Source organism: Lissotriton helveticus, chromosome 12 (assembly GCF_964261635.1).
Source record: "Lissotriton helveticus chromosome 12, aLisHel1.1, whole genome shotgun sequence".
NCBI classification, from domain to species: domain Eukaryota; kingdom Metazoa; phylum Chordata; class Amphibia; order Caudata; family Salamandridae; genus Lissotriton; species Lissotriton helveticus.
Window position 1 is genome coordinate 126,163,684 of NC_136073.1, and position 21,878 is coordinate 126,185,561.

At 44.5% G+C, this 21,878-nt stretch overlaps 1 protein-coding gene across 4 annotated transcripts in view; it reads right to left on the reverse strand.

The window, feature by feature from the left end:
- The window catches only part of QTMAN (queuosine-tRNA mannosyltransferase), a 140,982-nt gene that overhangs the window by 26,058 nt on the left and 93,046 nt on the right, over window positions 1-21,878 (reverse strand). For all 4 annotated transcript variants that reach the window (XM_078671406.1, XM_078671402.1, XM_078671404.1 and 1 more), the window contains one exon: window positions 10,533-10,649. In XM_078671406.1, the coding sequence (XP_078527532.1) occupies window positions 10,533-10,649 (117 nt within the window). The remainder of the gene's footprint in view (window positions 1-10,532; window positions 10,650-21,878) is intronic.

The following is a 21,878-nucleotide window of genomic DNA, read 5'->3' on the forward strand; positions in this document are numbered from 1 at the left end:
CGTGCTTGCGACAATATCTTTCTGCATTCCGAGGGAATGTTTAGGTCTTTGAACTCTAGGAAATCAGGAGCCAAGCGTGCAAGTGCAGCGATTGAGGATCTGGATGTTGGATCTGACCGCCCTCTCTTGTCAGCATCGACATTGTCGGTTTGAGCCGAAACGGAGGCTGTTGAGACAGCAGGAGAAGCTCTTGAAACCAATATTGTCTTGGCCAACGTGGAGCAATGAGGATGAGAGTGCAGTGTTCCCTCTTCATCTTTTGCAGGACTTTCGGAATGAGCGGAATCGGAGGATAAGCGTACGCAAACATTCCGGTCCATCTCATGAGGAGGGTATTTCCTCTTGACCCCCGTCCTGGGAACCTGCTGGCATAAAACAGGCACTTGCTGTTTTGCTGCGTGGCAAACAAATCCAGCGTTGGTCTCCCCCAAAGGCGAAAAATTGTGTCTACTTGATGTTGTTCGAGTTCCCATTCGTGACAGTCCACAAAAGTTCTGCTGAGACTGTCTGCTAGAGAGTTTCGAACCCCTTGAACATGCTCTGCTTTGAGGGATATGCTGTGACTTAAGGCCCATTCCCACATCTCCTGAGCTTGCAGTGACAGGGTAAGAGATTTCGTTCCTCCCTGTTTGTTTATGTAGAACATGCTGGTGGTATTGTCCGTGCGCACCAGGACGGACGAATTCACGATCCTTGGTAGAAAAGCTTGCAGGGAAAGAAAAATGGCCCTGAGTTCCAATATGTTGATGTGCATCTGTTGGTACTGATGAGACCATCTTCCCTGGATCTGAAGGTCCTGAAGGTGACCTCCCCAACCTTCCATGGACGCATCCGTAGTCAGAGTGAAGTCCGGAATCTCTTGGAGGAAGGTGAGGCCCAGCGACAAGTTGTGCGTCTTCGACCACCAGAGAAGAGCCTGTTTCATTTTTACAGTGACTTTGATGCGGTCGTCGAATGATCCCTCGACCTGCTTCCACTGACGAAGCAACTCCTCCTGCAACGGTCTCATTCTGAGTCTTGCCATAGGAATGAGATTGATCGCAGATGAACACATCCCCAGAAGAGAAGCATATATCCGAACTGAAAGCAACTTTTTTGCGGATATTTGTTTTGCCAGTTTGACGAGCTTGTTTTGGCGCTCCTTTGTCAAGTATGCCTTGCACTGGCATGTGTCCAAGACTGCACCCAGAAAAGTCAATCGTTGACGAGGTTGGAGCTGAGATTTTTGAGAATTGAGGGTCAGTCCTAGATTCGAGAACAGTGAAAGTGTTCTGTTGACTGCCTCCATGGTCGAGTGACTGGTTGGACCCTTTAACAGCCAGTCGTCGAGGTATGGGAACACCTGGAGTCCCAGGGACCTCAACATTGCAGCTACTGGAGCCAGGCATTTCGTGAAGATTCTGGGGGCCGATTTGAGGCCGAATGGGAGGACTTTGAATTGGAAATGGACGCCGGCCACTTGAAACCTTAGGAATTTGCGGTGGTTCGGGTGAATAGGGATGTGAAAATATGCGTCTTGCATATCCAGAGAAGCCAGAAAGTCTCCTTCGTTGAGACAATTCAGAATGTCCTTCAACGTTACCATGCGGAAACTCTGTTTCTTTAGATATTTGTTGAGTTTGCGCAGATCCAATATTGGACGCCACTCTTCTGAATTTTTCTCCACAAGGAAGAAGCGTGAAGAAAAGCCCAGCCCTTTCTGAGAAGGATGGACTAGTTCTATTGCGTTCTTGCGTAGCATCTTTAAGGCTTCTTTGAAGAGTAAGCGCAGGCGAGGGGAAGGGGGACCCCTGGGCGGCGTTGTGGGAGGCTTTTGTAAAAACTCCAAAGTGTGTCCCTTGCTGACCAAATCCAGGACCCACTGATCTGAAGTTATCTTCCGCCATTGATGGTAAAAGGCGGAAATCTTGGCGCCCACGGGAAGGGAAAGAGGGGTGGCCGACATCCGGCAAAGCTCATTGGCGTTTGTTAGAATCTCTCCCTTGATTGCCTGAGCGCCGTTTCCCTCCTTGCCGAGAGAAAGAACCAGAAGCAGACTGCCGGTTAGAAGATTGGTAGTAGGGCTTGTTGTAGGAAGATTGATACTGTCGATTTTGTTGGTTTGAATAATTTCCTCTGGAGGAGTAACCACGACCTCTTGCACCTCTAAAGGACCCCCTCTTGTATTGCAGGGTTCCCAGAGATTTCGCTGTATCGGTATCGGTTTTAATAGCCAATAAAGCGTCATCAATGTGCTTTCCAAACAATGACTCACCATCGAAAGACATGTCCAAGATTTTGGTTTGGACCTCAGGTCTAAAAGTGGTAGCCTTGAGCCAACCTTGACGTCTAAGCACAATTGCTCCAGCCAATTGTCTAAAGTCGGTATTAGAAATGTCTAGGGCGCAATCAATAATTTCTGAGGCCGCCCTTTCGCCTTCCTGCACAATTCTGCGTACATCCATTTGTTGATCCTCCGGGATCAGCTCAAGATATTCCGTGAGCTCAGACCACATTTGTCTATCATAACGAGCCAGGATAGCTAAAGAATTAGCCGCTTTAATGGATGCTGCTGCGTTTGCTGAAAATTTCTTCCCAATGGCATCAAGCCTTCTTCCCTCCTTGTCAGGTGGCGTTGAGATGGGAGCAGAAGGATTTTTGGACTTTTGCTGCGCAGCCTGAGAAATAACCGAATCCGGTCGAGGATGGCCGATTAAACAAGCAGGAGTATCGGATGGTGCTCGATACTTTTTGTCTATCCTCTGCAAAACTGCTGGAATGGAAGCTGGTGTTTTCATTATGTTGAGGCCTTCCTTCCATATATAGTCAATAATAGGTATGGCTCTGATCACTCTCCTATACCCCTCCTTAAAGTCATGTAAAAAGCAGTCCGACTGCTCAACTGTGACAACCAATTCAAATCTATTAGCAGCTCTCTGCATAATATTGTGAAAACCCCCAATATCTTCAGGCGGAGAGTCTGAAGGACGGGGAGGAGGCGGAGAAGGTGTAGGGATGACATAATCCTCCCAAGGGTCCACTGGAGTGTTATCCGGTAATTCTCCCTCCTCTCTACTTTCATCACCATCAGAGGACGAACTGTCCACAACCTGAGGAATTGGTGAAGTACGTGGTTGTGGTGACAAAGGAGCTCTTGGCGACGGAGGTCGTGGCCCAGGAACCGGAGCAGATGACCCAGCGGGCGCACCCTCATTGGGTGGAAATCTCTGGCGATAATCTGCCAACATAGCATGCAAATCCTGTATTAAGGAAGTTGGTAAATGTGCTGTATCCTCAGACCGAGGAAGTCTAGAATGAGGTGACTGATATGGTGTGGAATAGACGTCATGCGTATATTGCTCCTGAACCTCCTCTTCATCATCCTCTTGAAGTTTAACATGCAATTGAGAAGGGTGACAGGCAATCCCAAAGGGGTCATCATCCTCTTCCCCTTCATCTGACTCTCCTTGCATGTATGTCTCCAAAATGTGCGATGGCAAAAGCGGAGAAATATGTGAATAATCCTGCCTTTTATAAGTTTTCATTTGAAAATGAGTGAATTGAATCTTTGCTGGCGGGGAACCGTGCAGCCTATGAGCAGAAGTCCCAGTAAACGGATTCTCCGTCGACGGCGCTGCCAATGCTAAAGACCTTGCCGTCGACGAGGTCGTCAAAGGTATTGTCGTTGACGTGTCTTTCGACGTTGAGACCGTCGATAATGCCGTCGCCGGCGTCTTCGTCGACGAGTCCCTCGTCGACGGGACCGTCGATGGTGTCTTCGTCGACGAGTCCCTCGTCGACGGGACCGTCGATGGTGTCTTCGTCGACGAGTCCTTCGTCGACGGGACCGTCGATGGTGTCTTCGTCGACGAGTCCTTCGTCGACGGGACCGTCGATGGTGTCTTCGTCGACGAACCCTTCGTCGACGGGACCGTCGATGGTGCTTTCGTCGACGATGCCTTCGTCGACGTGTCCGATGTTGGTGTCTTCGTCGACGAAATCTTCGTCGACGAGGTCGTCGATGATGTCTTCGTTGATGACGACGAGTCCTTTGGAGACAATGTCTTCGTCGACGACGGCCTTGCGGTCGTCGACGGAGCAGACGGTTTAGTCGATGGAGCCTTCATAGAGAAGGATTTCAAAGACTGTGACTTGGTTTTTGATATCAAAGGTGGTACAGACATCAAAGGTGACGTGATAGCCGAAGTGGTAACCACAGAAGTAGAAGAGGAGGTAGAAGTCCAAGTAGTAGTAGGTACAGACACCAGAGATATAGTTTTGGCCTGGGTAGTACTCACATGTGAAGAAGCCGATGCACTCTTAGAGGGTTCTGAAGCTTTCTGAGAGGTTTTCAACATTTTCTTTCTCTCAGGAGAAGCATTGTCCGTGGATCTAGCTCTCTTGCTAGAAGTTGAGGCTTTGTCCTCCTCATCTGTGGATGAAGACTTTAGCCACAAAAGAACCCTTGCCTCCCTATCCCTGATGGTTTTCTGAGGGAAGGTACGGCAAATTCTACAGTCCTTCACCACATGTGAAGGGTGCAGGCAATAAATACAATCCGAGTGCTTGTCATCCACATGGATTCTCTTCTTGAAGCAGGTTCCACAAGGTTTGAAAAGAGCTTTCCTTTCAGACATTATAAGCTTGAAAATCCAAAAAACTGAGTAGGCACTCAGGGAGACTCCCTTACACACGAAGTGCAGTGAAAATCTGAGGAGAACTGCCTGAGCTGGGAAGGTTCTAGAGGGTGAGGACAGCTGATTGGCTGAGGCTAATATTTCAGGTCTTTTTACATAATGATGTAGATAGGCTGCTAAGTTTTGAGGCCTAGTTAGGCCTTTAGGCTTTTCCAGCCTACTACAAGAAATTTTAGGCACTGCTATTATATATTTTATTTACCGTGGGACTCCCGCCTCGACGACGGGGAATGATTCAGGCATGTGAATCTATGAAAGATACCCTAATACTGGATAACCATAGAGAGCAAATAGAAAGCCTTTTTAAAAGTGGGCTATACCCTAAGCACAACATGTAGTGTATGTCTGGTTTTCGGTCTGCAAACGTGTATACTCTTGACAATCTCTCTAGCAAGGCCCTCTTTGGAATTGGGTTTCCTTTGTGGGGTTTGCAAAATGCTACTCATATTTGCTGGGTATTTCAAAAGGAGTTAGCATGGTCAATACATGAGGGTTCTTTTGATATGTAGCATGTGTGAGGTCTTTTCCACAAATGAGTTAGGTTGGGGTTTAAAATGGACAAATTAATGGTTTGATGGACATGGAACGGGGGAAGACTACCTTAAGAAGAAAACAAAAAAGGTTTGTTCTGAGGACAACCTGATCTTTGTGGACTTGAATAAAGGGTTCTTATTTTGAACAGGGACTGGTGGTGTCAATTTCATACATAAGCAGCCTCTGTGGCTAAATGTACCCTTGTGTGCATACATGCCAACTCTGGCTTTTGTAAATGGAACAAACAAATAGCACATAATGTATTGCACAGAGGCCTGTGAGTGCTGCTAATTTAAACAATAGCAGTAGTAAACAGACCTTTTCCATTTGGTGGCATAACAAGTCCTTGTTGTAGGCTTTTGGGACTCCTTAAGAAATAGCATTAACTATTTTGGGAGGTGAAGGATCCCAAAGTTTAAGATTTCAGATGCCAAAGCACCAGATATAGTGCCTGGAGGTCAGGGTGTTGCAGCTGACTTTAATGTTATGAGTGGCGGGATGCCCATAGAGACAGCCTCTTGAGTGGATGCAGGTATATTTTCAAGTAACACCGTGGTCTTGCATTGGTGGGTGCTGCAAGAGTGAGCCTCATAGGATCCTGCCTCATTTTCCTTACCAAATACTGTATGAGTGGTGGAAAAATAATACACAAACAATTCAGCATTGCCCATGGACCGTGAATGTGGATACCTTGATACGAAGCTTTGGGATTTTGAGTTCGCTGTAGTGGCAAAGGGGTATACCCCCATGGTCCTCCCAATAATGGAAGTATTGCTGAAGAACCTGGGAATTGATCTCCCATTAGCATGTTTGTTGATGTGTCCTGTAAAACAGGTCGGAAATGTTACTGTCTATGCCTTGGAGGTGTTCCTCCAGGAGAAGGCTTAATGCCAAATGGCTCAATGCTAGATTGTCTGTGCGTGCCAGGACAACTCGTTAGTCCTAGCTCACCTGTCTTTGAAGGTAATACATTGTGGTCATGGTCTCTCTGCAAAGGAGCAGTATTTTATTGCTCTGAGCACAAACTGAACTGCCATCAATTCCAGCACATTGATATGCAGACTTTGTTGCGGAGGAGACCATGGCCATGGATGGTCAGTTGGCCCAGGAAATCTGCCCGCCCCGTGAGGAAGGAGTCTGTGTGGATGATCACTTGTGGCTAGAAGGTCGAGGATCCATCTGCCTAGTAATGCGTTCTTGTTGTTACATCATAAAAGTTTGTGCTAAAGTCTGAGCTCCAGTAACAATAGATCTTCCCACTGAGCAGTCCCTTGTGACCATTATCTGTCAAGGTACTCAAAAAGAGGCTTTTATTATCATTCTCACTATTACAGAACGCAAAGTCTGGAAAATGAGAATCAGCTTCTGAAATGTCATCCCTGTCTCACTGCTTAGGTAGGCTTTGCCTGTTACAATATTCAGTATGGCTCCTGAGGAAGGCTGCGGTTGTGAGGAAGAACACGGAGACTTTTTGACATGGACCGTTAACTCTAATGTGTGGTGGAAAGACTCTGCTTGTTGAGTGTGACCATGGTACTGCTCTTGTCTACCGCTCTTTATTAGCCACTCATCCAAGTATGAAGGGGAAACGGCCACTACAACGCGGCCGTTTCCACAAAAACCTTACCCCCGCATGAATTACAACGCATGCGTGGTTACAACGAAAGCCTTTACCACGCATACGTTTACTACGAGGTACGTAATAAAGGCATGTGTGGTAAAGGGTACAATTAAAAAGTGAGGTGGGGGGGTTCCCCCCCCCCTCCCAAAAAAAACCTAACCTGAAGTCGAGATGTGCAGGCAATTGGCGTCGTATAAGAAGAAACGAAAAGGAACTTCCGCTTCCTCTTTACGACGTATGATGTCACCACGGAAAAATATGTGGAGAAGGATAAGCGTGGAAATACCATTCCGTTGTAACGCATGCGTGGTAAAGGCATGTGTTACAACGGAGTTCGTTGTAAGGACATACAACCGGTATGAAGACATTTATAGCATTGCAGTAAGGTGTGATGCCACCAAGGACGTACATTTTGTGAATACCAATGTCACTGCTGTCACCCTAAAGGGTACTACATTGTAATGATAATACTTTCCCTTTATCACAAACTAGAGGTACTGGTGGTGTGCCGGGAGGATGGGGATGTGAAAGTTGGCAACTTTGAGTTCGAGGGTTGTCATGTAATCCCCGATGCACAACAGCAGAATGACGTCTTGTGAAGTTGTTATTCTGAAGTGCTTGGATATCACGTAGAGATTGGGAGGTCAAATGTCTAGAAACAGCTCTGCCTTGTTCTGTCTTTAGTGGTAAAAAGTACAGGCATTAAACTCCTCACTGATCTGGTGGGACTGGTTCTATTGCTCCTTTCAGAAGCAATGCAGCCATTTCCTACTGCAGCACCCATCAGTGGTCTTACTGATGCTTTGGTCAGTGATAAAATACTGAGTTGGGTGGTGTGAAACTCAAGAGAGTAGTCGTGGACAACAACAGAAAGTATCAATTTGTCCGAGGTTCTCTCTTCCCATTGTGAAAGACATAACCTTATTTTTTCCACTGACAGGCACTGTGGAAATAATTAGAAGGTCAAGCTTTGAAACTGGGGTGCCTTTACTTTGGGTGGCTCTACCCTTACCATGGGTGTTGCTTCGCAAGCCTCTCCAAGAGTGAGATTTGGTTGCCGAACTCTCCTGAAAGGACTGCGGTGTTTGGTACTGGGGAGATAGTGAGATGGCCGCTGACTTGGTTCAAGCTTGTGCTTGTTGCCTCCTAAAGTCCAACTTATTAGGATGCATCTTGAGTGTTCCGACATTATGTTCACCGGAGGTCTGGCAATGTGCACTGTGCCAAAGGTTACACTTAGGAGGTTTTTCTGGATTTCTGGTACGAATTCAGGGACTTTTAGCCAAGCATACCATTGATGTACACTGGTACTTGTTTTATGAGAGCAGTATGCAGTATCAACTGCATCCAGGGCACGGATGTATGACCTTACAACGCATGGTTTTACCACGCATGCCTTTACATCGCAGTTTTTACAACGCATGCTGTTACAACGCATAGCGTTAAGGGGTCGTGGATAGTGAATAGTTTAATTTACTATTCCAACTCCAGTCCCCGTAAATAGTAGGGAAGGTGTTGGATAGTAAATTAAATCTATTCCCTATCCTAGAGCGCCCCGCAGCGCTATGCGTTGTAATAGTTGCGTCGTAAAGGCACTGCGTGGTAAAAGTTGCGTTGTAAAGGATGTTCCCCCCAAGGCACACCTAAAGTTGGAATTTGATATTCTCTTCATCTCTAGGACATCTACTACTGTAAGTCTCTGAAAGGCATTTTACCAGCTGTTCAGTCTTCTCACAGTGCTACCTGGGGCCGTATTACAGATGACTTCGCCAGCGCCAATTGTGCGTCCGAGTATGCACCCAACGGCATTACAGAGGATCGGTCTGTAATGCGCCGTGATGTTGGGCGCAGACTTTGAACTCTGTCTTTATGTGCGTTTGCGTCTGTGCGCATATTGTATTAGCGTACAGACACAATCGCACAGACCTGCTTGCGCGCACAGCGACAATTTGCGCTGGCGCGGTCATCTCTAATATGGCCCCTGTTGTATCAAGTCGATGTCACCATTTAAAAGCAGCATTCACAGATATTCTTTTAGCAGCAGCATTGATGCACTCACTCTCTTTGACAGGCAGAGGGATGTCCCATAGGTGATAGCCCTTTTTTTTTCTGGAGACACATGCACTATCAGTGTATCCAGAGGCTTATTGGCCACTTCTGTAGAAGTGGTTTTCTGGCGCCGCATTGTACTTTTTATTGACGCTTGATGTGATCACCTTGTCCTCACAGGCTCCTTAAAGTTTACGGTCCAGCATTTTAGCATGGGCAGGTAATACTCTGGGGGCTCGGTATTTGGAAATGTTTCATGAAGCCTCCTTCTTCCTTCACAGTATGCAGTCTAACCTTACGATAATAACCCACATGCTGGATTACTGAATGAGGTGTGGTCTTCAGGTGGAGATGGGTTAATTTGGTACGGGTCTAATGATCGGTGTTCCTGAGGATACAAAATGCAGTCATGCCAAAGGTCCTCTCCATTATCGGTTGTAATGAACTCTTTATAGGGGGTTGCAAAAATCTGCCGCAATAAGGGGACAGAGAATGAGTAGGTGGCAAGATGTGCTCCTACAGCCTAGTATAGTCTTTTTGGAAATTGGGAAAGTTCTAAGGCCCTCAAAGATTATCACCTCAAATGTAAAGAGTCTTTTCTTGGATTTGGGTTGGCCTGTTGTTGCAGCTTGCGTTGATCGAGCAAAGATGTGCCCTATGATTGGGTCTATGTAGATCGGGCTGCTTTGTCCTGATCTTCTGGAATTGGTTGCCTTGGTGCCTAATATGGTGATGCTTTGAGTTCAACGTCTGAGTCTACCTGTGCCCCAAAGAGCCGTTCAGACTCTCGCAACTGAGATGGAGTCTCTCGACACAAGTTTGTGAGGCTTTTCTGGAGCCAAGACTGGGTTTTGGTTCAGAGTTGGCCCGAGGTCAGTGCTGTCTGCAGAGGCCTTTTCAGTGGTGATTCAGGCATGGCACGCTTGAGGCTGTTCCTTGCCCTATAGCTGAAGCTTTGCTCAAGTTCTACCTGGGAGGAAGATCCTCAGAAGGTGTTAGGTAGGACAACCTAAGGTCTTTGTCTTGGGTGTGTGTGTCATTGGAGCCCTAGAGAAGGATTCTCTCTGAAGTTAGAATCATGGGAAAAAGCATACTCTGGCAGCCTCATGGTCCCTCAAAAGACAAAAGTTACAGACCCTATGATGGTCTGACCACAGGAACCTGCAGTTACACTTAGGATAGAACTGTAGAGTGCATTTTCCCTATCCCAACCCCAAAGAGTCATTCTCATACGACCTGACCTGAAGCAGTTGGTGGTTACACAATGTTTGAGTGTTGTGAGTAGGAGTTCTGGTGATCTGATGCTTACATTTTTGCTCCTGTAGATTGGCAGGTCCAGAGGTACACATGAACCAAACAGTGGGAAAAAACACAATCTAAGGTTGAGTTTTCTCTCCTAGAGTATTATGGGTTTCGGGGGAGGTTCCTGAGTGACCTCTGAACCAAAAAATCTACTTCAAAGAAAACAACTACTTGCAACATCAATGCACAATACTAAATGGCAGAAGTGTGCAAAGCATGACATCGAATGCCGCACATGCTGCAAACATCACATAACTCCCCTTAATATGCCTTATCACCAGCAAAAGCAATATGCATGCACCTCCCCACTGATATTGCCAAAGGATAAAGCCTCCCTCACTTCTAGGTACCTCGATAGGCGCAAGGATCTGTTCTCCCCAACACTTCTCTGCCTGATAACGTTTGTACTGCTTTCGTATAGCCTCTCGTGCCACTCGACTTTTGAGCCCTCGGATAAAGTGCCTTATCTAGGAACAAAAGAATGACAATTTCTAGTACAAATTGAGTAGCATTTTTTTCTTTTACAATTTTGGAATCATGTGCAAACCCTAGGGCATGCATTTCAGCATTTAGAAGAATAGAGAAACAGTTCACTCAGTTACACAAAGCCACAATTATAACAAGTAGAAGTAACAAAACATTTACTTTTTCATGATCATTTTGAATTGGTCACATCAACAGACAAAGGTAAAAAGCCTTTATAAAACATATTGGCAATAAAGTACTCTTCGGAAGACAACTGTATCCTCAGAAACAGGTTTGATAAGCATTAGCTTCTTGTGAGCTTTCCGGTTTCAGTCTTAGCAGCAGGTGGCATAAAAGAAGATGGTATTTGGTGTTTAGTTTACAACGGACATTATTCTGGTTTAAGGCCGAGCTTTCAGGGAATTTCTCCTGGAAGCAGCTTGAATTCACAGTGTACGAGTAGCCGTAATAGATGAAGGATCTCACACAAACATTATTCATAAAAAGCGGACTATATTAAATTTCATAAGCAATAACTGTGGAAAGGAATCCATTTGGTTCCAGTTCCTCCCATAAGGGAGTGCTGCAGGTGGTCCCCTATGGGATCCTCTAGATAGACTGGTGACTTATCTGCAACTGTTGTTCTAAAGTGGTTAAAATTTTTCATAGCTGAATCTGCATTTTTAAAAGATTTTCAAACAGTCTTGGAATCCTTTCTGAGTTTTACATGTGTAGACATTTCACTGTAGTAGACCATCCACTGTAGGAAATGTTTTTGATCGAGCCAATGAATGTGCAAAACACTTAATACTGGCCAAAGCCACCATTTCAGATGTATTCGAGCAGCAGCTTAGGCTCTTAGTAGTGCACTGGTGAAGGTGGAGGGTTGCAAATGAATATACAAAATTAACAAAGAACGAGCCACTGTTACAGACAAATAACTTCACTGCCACAAGCTTTAAACAGGTTTTACTCAGGATGGCATAAAATAATGACAATGAGTCATCTAAATAAGTTGTTGAGGAACACCTGTTCTGCATGTAAACAGTAATGCCTTATTAAAGTGTGTATATAAACTCCATGCCAGCTCTTTGCAGATTCCCTGTACGTGATTACTAGAAAGGTTTGTTTTGGCACGCATCCAGTAGTAGATAAAAAATAATATCCAATCAAATAAAAAATGATTTGCTTACGTGCAGCACGCTTGAAAGAAGGTAGGCCCTTTTCCTGAAGTTTTGTAAGCTAAGGTCTGTTTTTCTCCTATTCTGAAATATTTTATTTTCCCCACTGTAGTAACGTATTGCCCATTTAACAAGGTATGTGAAGTGCCTTTTGTGCTTCTGTAGAGGAAGTCTGTAGGTAAGTAGGTCGAGAAACCATTAGTGAAAATCTGCTACTATTTTTACAATTCATTTCTAAAGCATTCTGTTCGCTTGCTGTCTTTGCAAATGTAATACAAAAATATATAATTCCTTTGGAGGAAGAAAAAAACTTTAATCAGCAGAATGCATTGGTTAAAAATACAAACCCATCAGCTAATTATCAAATGCGCAGAAGAAGACCTCTGTACCAGATTTTCTATATGTTGCTATAGTAGCATTGTGTATTCTAATGGAAGCCAGATGGTGCCACATATAATAACTGTGGTGAAATGTATTATTCTTGACTGAGGAAGGGGTGCAAGTCTTAAAGTGTACCACGGACCAAAGTATTTCAATTGTTTCCAATAAATGCTTCATATTGCCAATATTCTATAAAAAAGTAAAAAAGTGCATATATATATATATATATATGCACTAAAAAAACATACAAACGTTAACATGATGTTATAGTTATGTGTTGAAATAAGACAACTAATGTTAAAAAAACACTAAAATTCACCATTTATAGTTTACTGCGATAACTACAACTTGTGCCCCCACCCTGCACCGCTTATGCCATCATGTTTCATCATTCATAACATGTTAATTGAAATCATTGGTGACAGCACTGACATCTCAAATTACATCATGGAGGACTTCACTCATTGAATCATCCTGTCATTGTGACAGCATCTTATAGGGTTTGTGCACTTGACGTAACTCAACATGCAACACTTGTGGCCGATTTACTATTCACCTTAAAGGGTTTACATCACCCGTAAATTAAAGTAAAGAGGTTGAGACGGATAGGTATGCATTTTCCATTAAGAAGACATCTCTGCCAGGACCTATCGGCAAACTTCTGTAAATTGATAAAGTAGACTACACACATACCTGACAGGGACAAAGCGGCCTACAACCTTAGAGCCATCCTTACAATGCCAGTGTTCTATAAATCACTTTGAAGTGGAGCACTGCTACATTTAGGACTCTGGACAGACCTTAAACCCCAACCCCCATGGCCAGCTAACAATTAAAATCTCTCATGAGCTACTTTCTTGCATTTTCTTTTTCCTTTTTTTCCCGCGAGACCAACTGTCCAGATACACCTACATTTTGAACCTCTTAATGCCCAACAGCAGCATCTCTTCCCGAAAAATGACAAAAGGGTCTACACCAAATCACAAAAAGCACACTTTCTAATTAACATGCTAACTTTCTATCAAATTTGGTTTAATTCGGTTCAGCGATTTTGTTGTATGCCTAGAGCAGTTTCCTATTGGAATTAACACCAGACAACATTTTAGGACTGCCCTTTTCTTGGCCAGAGCTTAACCGATCAGAGTAAAACTTTCCTTGAAGGAGTAGAGGTGGATGACTTCTTTATTTCAAAACTGCCATGAAGACTAGTCACATGAGGTTAAATGTATAAGTGAAACAAAAACACTCCACATTTGGAAGCTTTGACCTAACTAGAACTACACAGTGGCGAACGCCACTGTGTGATATATACAAACACTTGCACACAGAGGACAACATAAGTCCCAAAAACCTGCAGCATTGCACTCCCTGCATTAGGGTTGTAGTGAGGGATGGGTGTAGAAACAGGATTCTTAAGAAACTACATGCGATTTCTTTGTTAATCGCAAATGTTACAATGTGGAATAGTGTGCTCCATGCACCTATCACAACTCACACAAATCTATATTTGCTAACCAGTTATCTCAGTAAGGATACATGTGGGACCCATGTCTTCTAAGGCAGGCGGCTTCAGTGGCTAGGTATTTCGTGAATATTCTAGGTCAGTGTTTTTTAAACTGTGGTCCAGGGATCCCTAGGGGTCCGCAAAGCCCACTTAGTGGGTCCACGACTGCTTAGAAAATTACATAGTAATATAGATATAGAAATAAAGCAAATGTAACATTTAAAATTTTAAACTCTCTGCATAGTAGTAGGAATTTGAAACTAGAGACTAAAAATGAAGTTGGTATCCTTAATTGGATTTGTGGGAGCAGCACAAGTGTATCAAAGAGAATATAGTAGTAATGGAAAAGCTCCAACCTTCCCATTAAAATCGAAATATTTACTTATTTTTATATAACGTGCTTTAAATAAAATATTTAATAAGTTGTACAAATGCTTGAATCTGTATTTTTTTTTGCAGTTCAAATCATCGAAACTGCTTAGACGGGAGTCCCCGGATTCCAATACTGACTCAGTGGGTGTCCCTGGATTCCAATAATGAATTACTGGGGGTCCCCGACTTCCAGCAACGACTCAATAGGGGTCTCCAGAATCCAATAATGATTCACCTGGGCAGGGGGACCATGGATTAGAGTAATGTTTAATTGGGGGTCCACAAAAGTGAAAAGGTTAACAACCACTGTCTTAGGTGGTGTGTGAAGCCTAAAGGGTAGTAATAGTATTGTTACTTTTTGCTTGAAATTCTTAATAACGTCCAATGTTTGTGGTTTACCGGCACATAAATATAAGCTCTCTTAAAAGCTCATGACCAATTGTACTTCTGGAGTAATTTAAAAAAAAAAACAATCAACTAACATGATAGACTAGAGGGATCAAGAAGTGGTAAGACTGGATGCGCAGGGTACACCCAGCTGATGCCTGTTGCTACTTCTCGCCGGATTGGTAGAACGAGGAACATCCTTCTTGGCACTTTGGCGCAACCAAGTCAGCCTAGTTTTAACAATAGAAGATTCTCTTATCTGCTACTACATTTAGTTTATATTCTTTAAGCTTTCTAATTTTATTGGTACAATGTTGAAACAGAGGAGAATGGCAGTGATTTTTTAGCTTTGTGGGTCTCACTCAGTTTTAATTTTCAGAAAATCTTCAGAAGTTTTAGCATCCCCTCAGAAAGGGTGCCTAATCATTTTGATAGTTTTCACTAGTGCTGGCCATGACAGGAACTGCTTGTCTGCCTGCTTCAATGTGTAAACACTGATGCAATGTATTCTACCCACACCTACAAGAAACCCTGATAAAGAGTCCTGGCTGGGTTTTCCTTACTAACCAGGGAACTCTGGTCGTTATGTTTTTCCTTCATGCTTGTACCCATAAAAATTTAAATATGTGCAACACTCGTCAGACTAGCCGTATTTTGTTCTTTGTTAGTGCTGTTGGCAGAAGTAATATCTTCTGAAATCAGAAATATGGACTTCAAAAACGTTGACAAGCAACAGTTCTGCTCAAAGGCACCATAATCAAAAAATACTGCATTAAGAAGGCCCAGTGTAAGGTTAAAGCTATACAGCTGTAACATCATGCTCCTGAACTTGGGGCCAGATGTACGACCCTTTTTTGCGGCCGCAAACGTGCAAACGTTTGCAGCCTCAAAAAAGGGTAATAGCATGTACAAATGCTATTTTGCTAGTCACTGACTGGCACATTAGCATTTGAGACTCTCACTATTAGGAAGGGGGTGTCCCTTCCTAATAGCGAGTCAAAATGCTATGTACTAAAGTTTTGCGAACGCATTTGCGGCTGCAAAACACTTGCAGTTTACTGCCTACTTCAAGTAGGTGGTAAACCACTCGCAAAGGGGAAGGGGCCCCCAAGGGCCCCCTTCCCCTTTGAGAGTATGTGGGGAAATATTTTTTAAGAGCAGGCAGTGGTCTCGGAGGCCACTGCCTGCCCTTAAAAATGAAACAAAAATGTTTCATTCGTTTTTTTTTTTTTAATGCATCCCGTTTTCCTTTAAGGTCCCAGACATGGTGGTCTGCTGACCCCAGCAGGTCACCATCCCTGGGAGGGCCTGTCATTCCCAATGGGCTCGCAAATTGTGAGAGGCTCAATAATCATGAGCCTCTCAATTTGCAACCCCATTGGGAATCGCAAACAGCGTTAAACACACTGTTGTACATGCAAAATAGCGCCTCGCAAATTGCGAGTCACAAAAGACTCGCAATTTGCGTGGTGCTATTTTGCACGTCGTCCATCTGGCCCTAAACCACTTCTGCCTTGCAATCGAGCTGTGGAATAACAGTGAAGCAGAGAGTTAAGTTTTAAATCCTCTCTGGTGAAAACATCTACTGGGGGTCTAGCCATAGGCACCCGAAAAAGCCGGATCCACTCTACGTACCCTCACCGGTAAAAGTAATGAGGAACAAACATTGAAGGAAACCAATCTGAGTGCTTTGATCTCAGATCAGGAATGGAATGAACTATAGGCTAATAGGGTCAAGTCCCTAAGAAGATGGAAATGGCCCTCCTCTAAAAAGTGACTACATTTTTTGGGGTATTTAGGCATTTATCCTACTGTTCTCTGTATGTCTAATCCTCTGATGTAGTGGCCATTTTCAGTAACTTTTATAGTCAAGCCACTGTACCCTACTTTTACGGTTTCCTGTCATTTGTTCAATGGGAACTGGTCTTTTATGTCCCGCCCCCCTTTTATTTCCCCTTGCTTTACCCAGTGTATCTGCTTCTCTCAACCGATACTTAGATTTGCATTGGTTAAGACTTAGGGCCAAATGTATCAACATTTGTGATAGCTGTTACCTAATTGTGATTTTCAGGGAATCGCTATTAGGTAATCAATATTACAAACGTATGAAACTACTAGAGTTTAATTTAGCGATTTCTAGGAGGCCGCACATCGACCTAACTCATCAATAATTATGAGGTAGGTCGCAATTTGTAACCCCCCTAGGAATTACTAAAATCACGAGGATGGTGGCCTGCTGGGGTCAGGAGACCACCATGTCCATGATTGCTTTTAAATAAAGCAATCTTATTTTGTTGGAAAGCATTACGTTTTCCTTAAAGAAATACGGGATGCTTTACAAAATGAAAAGTTTACATTTCATTTTTAAAGAGTAGAAAGTGGTTTTAGGACCACTGCCTGCTCTTAAAAAATGTTTTTGCATACATTCACAAAGGGGAAGGGTCCCTTGGGGACCTCTTCCCTATGAGAATGGGTTACCACCAACTTGAAGTTGGAGGTAGATTGCGAATATTTTGTAACTGCATTCATGGTCACAAAACATTCCTACATACCGTTACAATTTGGTATTTGGAAGGGACGCCCTAAACACTCCCCTTCCAAATAACGAATCGCAAACCCATTTTGCAATTCGGTAACAGTTTACCGAAATGCAAAATAGGGTTTTATATATGTGAAAAGCTTTTTTTGCATTCGCAAACGGCCCGATTCTGAGAATCGCCCCAATTGTGAACATAAAAAATATTTGATACATGTAGCCCTTAATCTCCCCATTCTGCAAGAGGTCTTCAATCATGTGGTAACCCCTACCCCCCACCCCCTCCCACTTTTTCTATCACTCAATAGGCCTGCATATCTGTGCATAGATCGCCGCCTAGTGTTGGGTCCGGATGATTGCACTTTGTTGTCTTGGACGAGTCTTCGAAGTATCACGAGATAGGTGACTCCTCACCTGGACTACATTGCGCATGGGCATCTTCTCCATCCTCAGATTGGTTTTAGCCATTGTGGCAAAGATGGAGTGTATTAGTGTAAGCGATGGCCATGCTTAAGATGAAATGCAAGAAGAGTCTGCAGCCGCTACAGGCACCGGGGAGGAGGGCAGGCGATATGAATGTCAGCAGCCCTACATGCCAAGAACAGATGCATACTGGTAAGTAGCATATTCAGTTCGAGGCATGTGGGATGCTGAATTCATATCTATAGCATAGAATACATAGCAGTCCTTCCATTAACGGCGGCTGCCTGTGCCAGCTGCAGAAGTCTGAAAAAGTGTTTTAAGAACAGCCTGTCCTACAGCTGCCTGCTGTTTTTCGCCACTGTGGCAGAGATGGAGATAGGAAAGTAAGAGATGGCCATGCCAAAGATAATGCTGCAGCTGCGACAGGCACCAGCGGAGGAGGGGAGGCGATATGAATGTCAGCAGCCCTACATGCCAATAACAGATGCATACGGGTAAGTAGCATATTCCGTTCGAGGCATGTGGGCTGCTGAATTCATATCTGTGCATAGACTGTATAGCAGTATCTCCTCTAGCGGTGGCTACCTGTGCCAGCTGCAGCAGTTTGAAAAAGAGGTTTTGAGGACAGCTTGGCCTACAGCAGCTTGCTGTTTTGCTTGCACGTCTACACAGTGGTGTTTTGTGAAAGTGTGTATGGCGGTCCATGTGGCTGCCTGCAAATGTCTTCAAGAGGAATATTTCCTAGGAAAGCCATGGATGTCCCCATTTTCCTTGTAGAGTGTGCTCTTGGGGGGACGGTTAAAGTGCGTTTTGCCTTTTGATAGCATATTTGAATGCATTTAACTATCCATCTGGCTATTCCTGACTTTGAAATAGGATTTCTTTTGTGTTGTGGTGCAAAAGCAACAAATAGTTGTTTTGTCTTCCTAAATGATTTAGTTCTGTCTATGTAATAAAGTAGGGCTATTTTCACTTCTAGTGTGTGCAGGGCTCTTTCAGCTACTGCCTGTGGATTTTGAAAGAATACTGGCAGTTCTATTGATTGGTTGATATGGAAGTTGGATACAACCTTAGGCATGAACTTAGGGTTGGTTCTAAGAACCGCCCTGTTGGCATGTACTTGCATGAAAGATTCTTGGATTGTTAATGCTTGTAATTCGCTCACTCTTCTGAGTGAGGTAATGGCAACCAAGAATGCAACCTTCCACGTTAAGAATTGTAGTTCGCATGAGTGTAGAGGTTCGAAAGGAGGGCCCATAAGCCTGGTAAGTACTAGATTTAGATTCCAGACTGGGGAAGGGGGGTGTTGTGGAGGGACCACCCTTTTCTAACCCTCCATGAAGGCTTTGATTGCTGGTACTCTAAACAGTGAAAGGTGTTGCCTGTTTTGAAGGTATGCTGCTATGGCAGCGAGGTGTAGTCGTATAGAAGAGTATGCTAAGTTACATCTTTGTAGATGCAGCAGGTAACATATAATGTTTTGTATGGAAGCGTCTAATGGGTTGATTTGGTTATTGTTGCAGTAAATAATAAATCTTTTCCATTTAGCTGCATAGCCCGCTCGTGTGGTTGGTCATCTTGCCTCCCTAATGATGTTCATGCAGTCTGGGGGCAAGTTAAGGTATTCGAACTCTAAGACCTCAGGAGCCAGATCGCTAGGTTCATCTGATTGGGATCTGGGTGTCTTATTTCTCCATGGTTCTGAGTTAGAAGATGTGGAGCAAGGCACAGTCTTTGATGAGTAACCACTGAAATGTCTAGGAACGTTGTGTACCACGGTTGTCTCGCCCATGTGGGAGCAACCAGGATTAGTGTGAGTGAGTGTTGTCGCAGTTTGCGTGCCACCAGCGGGATCAGTGGTGCTGGGGGAAAAGCGTACGCAAATCTGCCTGACCGGTTCATCCATATCACATTGCCCTGTGACAACGGATGTGGGAACCTGGCGGCAAAGTACTGGCATTTCGAGTTTTCTTTTGTGGCAAACAGGTCTATCTCTGGGTGACCCCACTCTTTGAAGAATGGCTGGAGAACTTGGGGGTGAATCTCCCATTCGTATAGTTGTTGGCTGTGCCTGCTGAGCAGGTCGGCAATCTGATTATCCTTGCCTGGAAGGTGTTCTGCTAGGAAAAAAATGTTTTTTGGAATGGCCCACTTCCATATGCTTTGTGCCAGATGGGACAGCTGTGGAGAGTGTGTTCCTCCCTGTTTCTGGATATAGTACATTGCGGTCATGTTGTCCGTCCGGATCAACACCGTCTTGCTGTACAGGTATTTCTGAAATGCTTTCAGGGCTAGGAATATTGCTAGCAATTCTAGTTGGTTGATGTGTAGCTTTTTCTGTTTGGTTGACCAGAGCCCTTGTACTGTGTATTGAAGAAGATGGGCTCCCCAGCCTGTCAGTGATGCATCCGCTGTCAGTAGTAGTTGTGGAACCGGCTCTTGGAACCGTCGCCCCTTGGAAAGGTTTAGTGGGTTCCACCACTGCAGAGAGTTGTGAGCGCAACTGTCTACCAACACTAGGTCTTTCAGTTGTCCTCGAGCCTGGTTCCATTGCCGTGCTAGGCATTCTTGCAATGGGCGCATCTGGAGTATGGCATGGGGGACAATGAATATGCAGGAGGCCATCATGCCTATGAGCTGCATAAATATTCGAGCTGGCAGAGAGTGTTGTGGCAGGAATTTGCGAATGAGTATCTGCATGCTGGCTATCCGTGCTGAGTTTGGATATGCTTTTGCCACTGAGGTATTTATAGTGGCTCCCAGGTACTACTGTGTGTGGGATGGTTGCAGATGCCATTTTGGGTAGTTGATAGAAAACCCTAGACTGTGAAGCAATTGAAGTGTTTGAGATGTGTGTGCTGCGCACTGTTGGTACGATTTCGCGTGTATTAGCCAGTCGTCCAGATAGGGGTACACATGGATGTGTTGCCTCCTGATGTGTGCAACCACTGTCGCTAAGCATTTTGTAAACACTCTTGGAGCCGTGGTAACCCCAAAGGGCAAAACCTTGAATTGGTAGTGTTGACCTTCTATTGTGAACCTGAGGTATTTTTTGTGGGCTGGATGGATGGGTATGTGAAAATACGCATCCTTGAGATCCAGTGTTGCTAGGAAATCTCCTTGTTGGAGCAACGGGAGCACTTGCTGTAGTGTGATCATATGGAAGTGTTCCGATAGTATATATTGATTTAGGGGTCTGAGGTCCAATATTGGTCTGAGGGAGCCGTCTTTCTTGGGGATTAGGAAGTATAGGGAGTATACTCCTGTCTCTTGCTGGTGGAAAGGGACTGGCTCTATGGCCCCCTTTTCCAGCATGTATTTCACCTCTTGTTGTAGCAGGGTGATGTGTTCCGTGGACATAGGACGATGTCTGGGTGGTATGTTTGGCGGTGTAGAAGTCAGTTCTAGGCAATAACCAAACTGGATAATTTCTCTCACCCACCCGTCAGTGGTAATTGCATGCCAGACAGGTAGGAACTGTTGGAGTCTGCCTCCGACTGGTGTTATGTGGTCTGGAGGCAGCGTAACAAAGTCACTGTTTTGTGGCAGTGGAGGCTCTATTGTTATTGCCTCCACGTCCTCTCCCCTTATTACTGTTGCCTCTATAACCTCCTCTGTTTGTGTTCTTGTTGAAGGAACCTTGTGTATTACTTTTGTATGAGGCAGATGTTTGCGAGGTATTTCCTCGTGTAGTTGCCCTGTATGAGGAGCGCCGAAAGGAGCCTCTGTGTTGTTAAAATTGCAATGTCCCCATTGAATTTGCGGTTTCTGTGTCTTTTTTCATTTTATCCAAAATGGTGTCCACAGCAGGGCCAAATAGGAAATCTTGATTGACAGGTTGGTTAAGAATGGTGGACTGCACCTCATTCTTAAATCCGGAAATACGCAGCCATTCATGTCTGCGTAATAAGACGCTAGTGTTAATTGACCTAGCTGCGGTGTCTGCTGCGTCAAGCGCGCATTTGATGGAGGCATTTGTGATAAATGTACCCTCTTGTATGAGGTCATCAGTTTGTGCTTTAAAGGGCTCAGGCAGGTGTTTTATTAGGGTTTCGAGTTGATCATAATGCGCCCTGTCGTAACAAGCCAGTAGGGCTTGTGTATTAGCAATTCTCCATGAATTGGAGGCTTGTGCTGCTCCAGTTTTCCTGATGCCTTCAGTATTTTTGACTCTTTATCAGGAGGAGGTGCTTCCCCTGTTTGGGAGTTGGCCCGTTTACGTGCATTAGTCACTACCAGTGAGTCTAGTGGTAACTGTCCCCTGATGTAAGTTGGGTCTGTAGGAGCTGCCCTATACTTCTTTTCTATTCTGGGGTTGATTACGCGTGCCCTGGATGTATCCTTAAATATGTCAGGTGCATGTTTCAGAACTCCTTTTAACATGGGAAGTGTTCTAACACTTTTTTCTGAAGTGGGGAAGGTGTCAAACAAGAAGTCTTCCTCAACA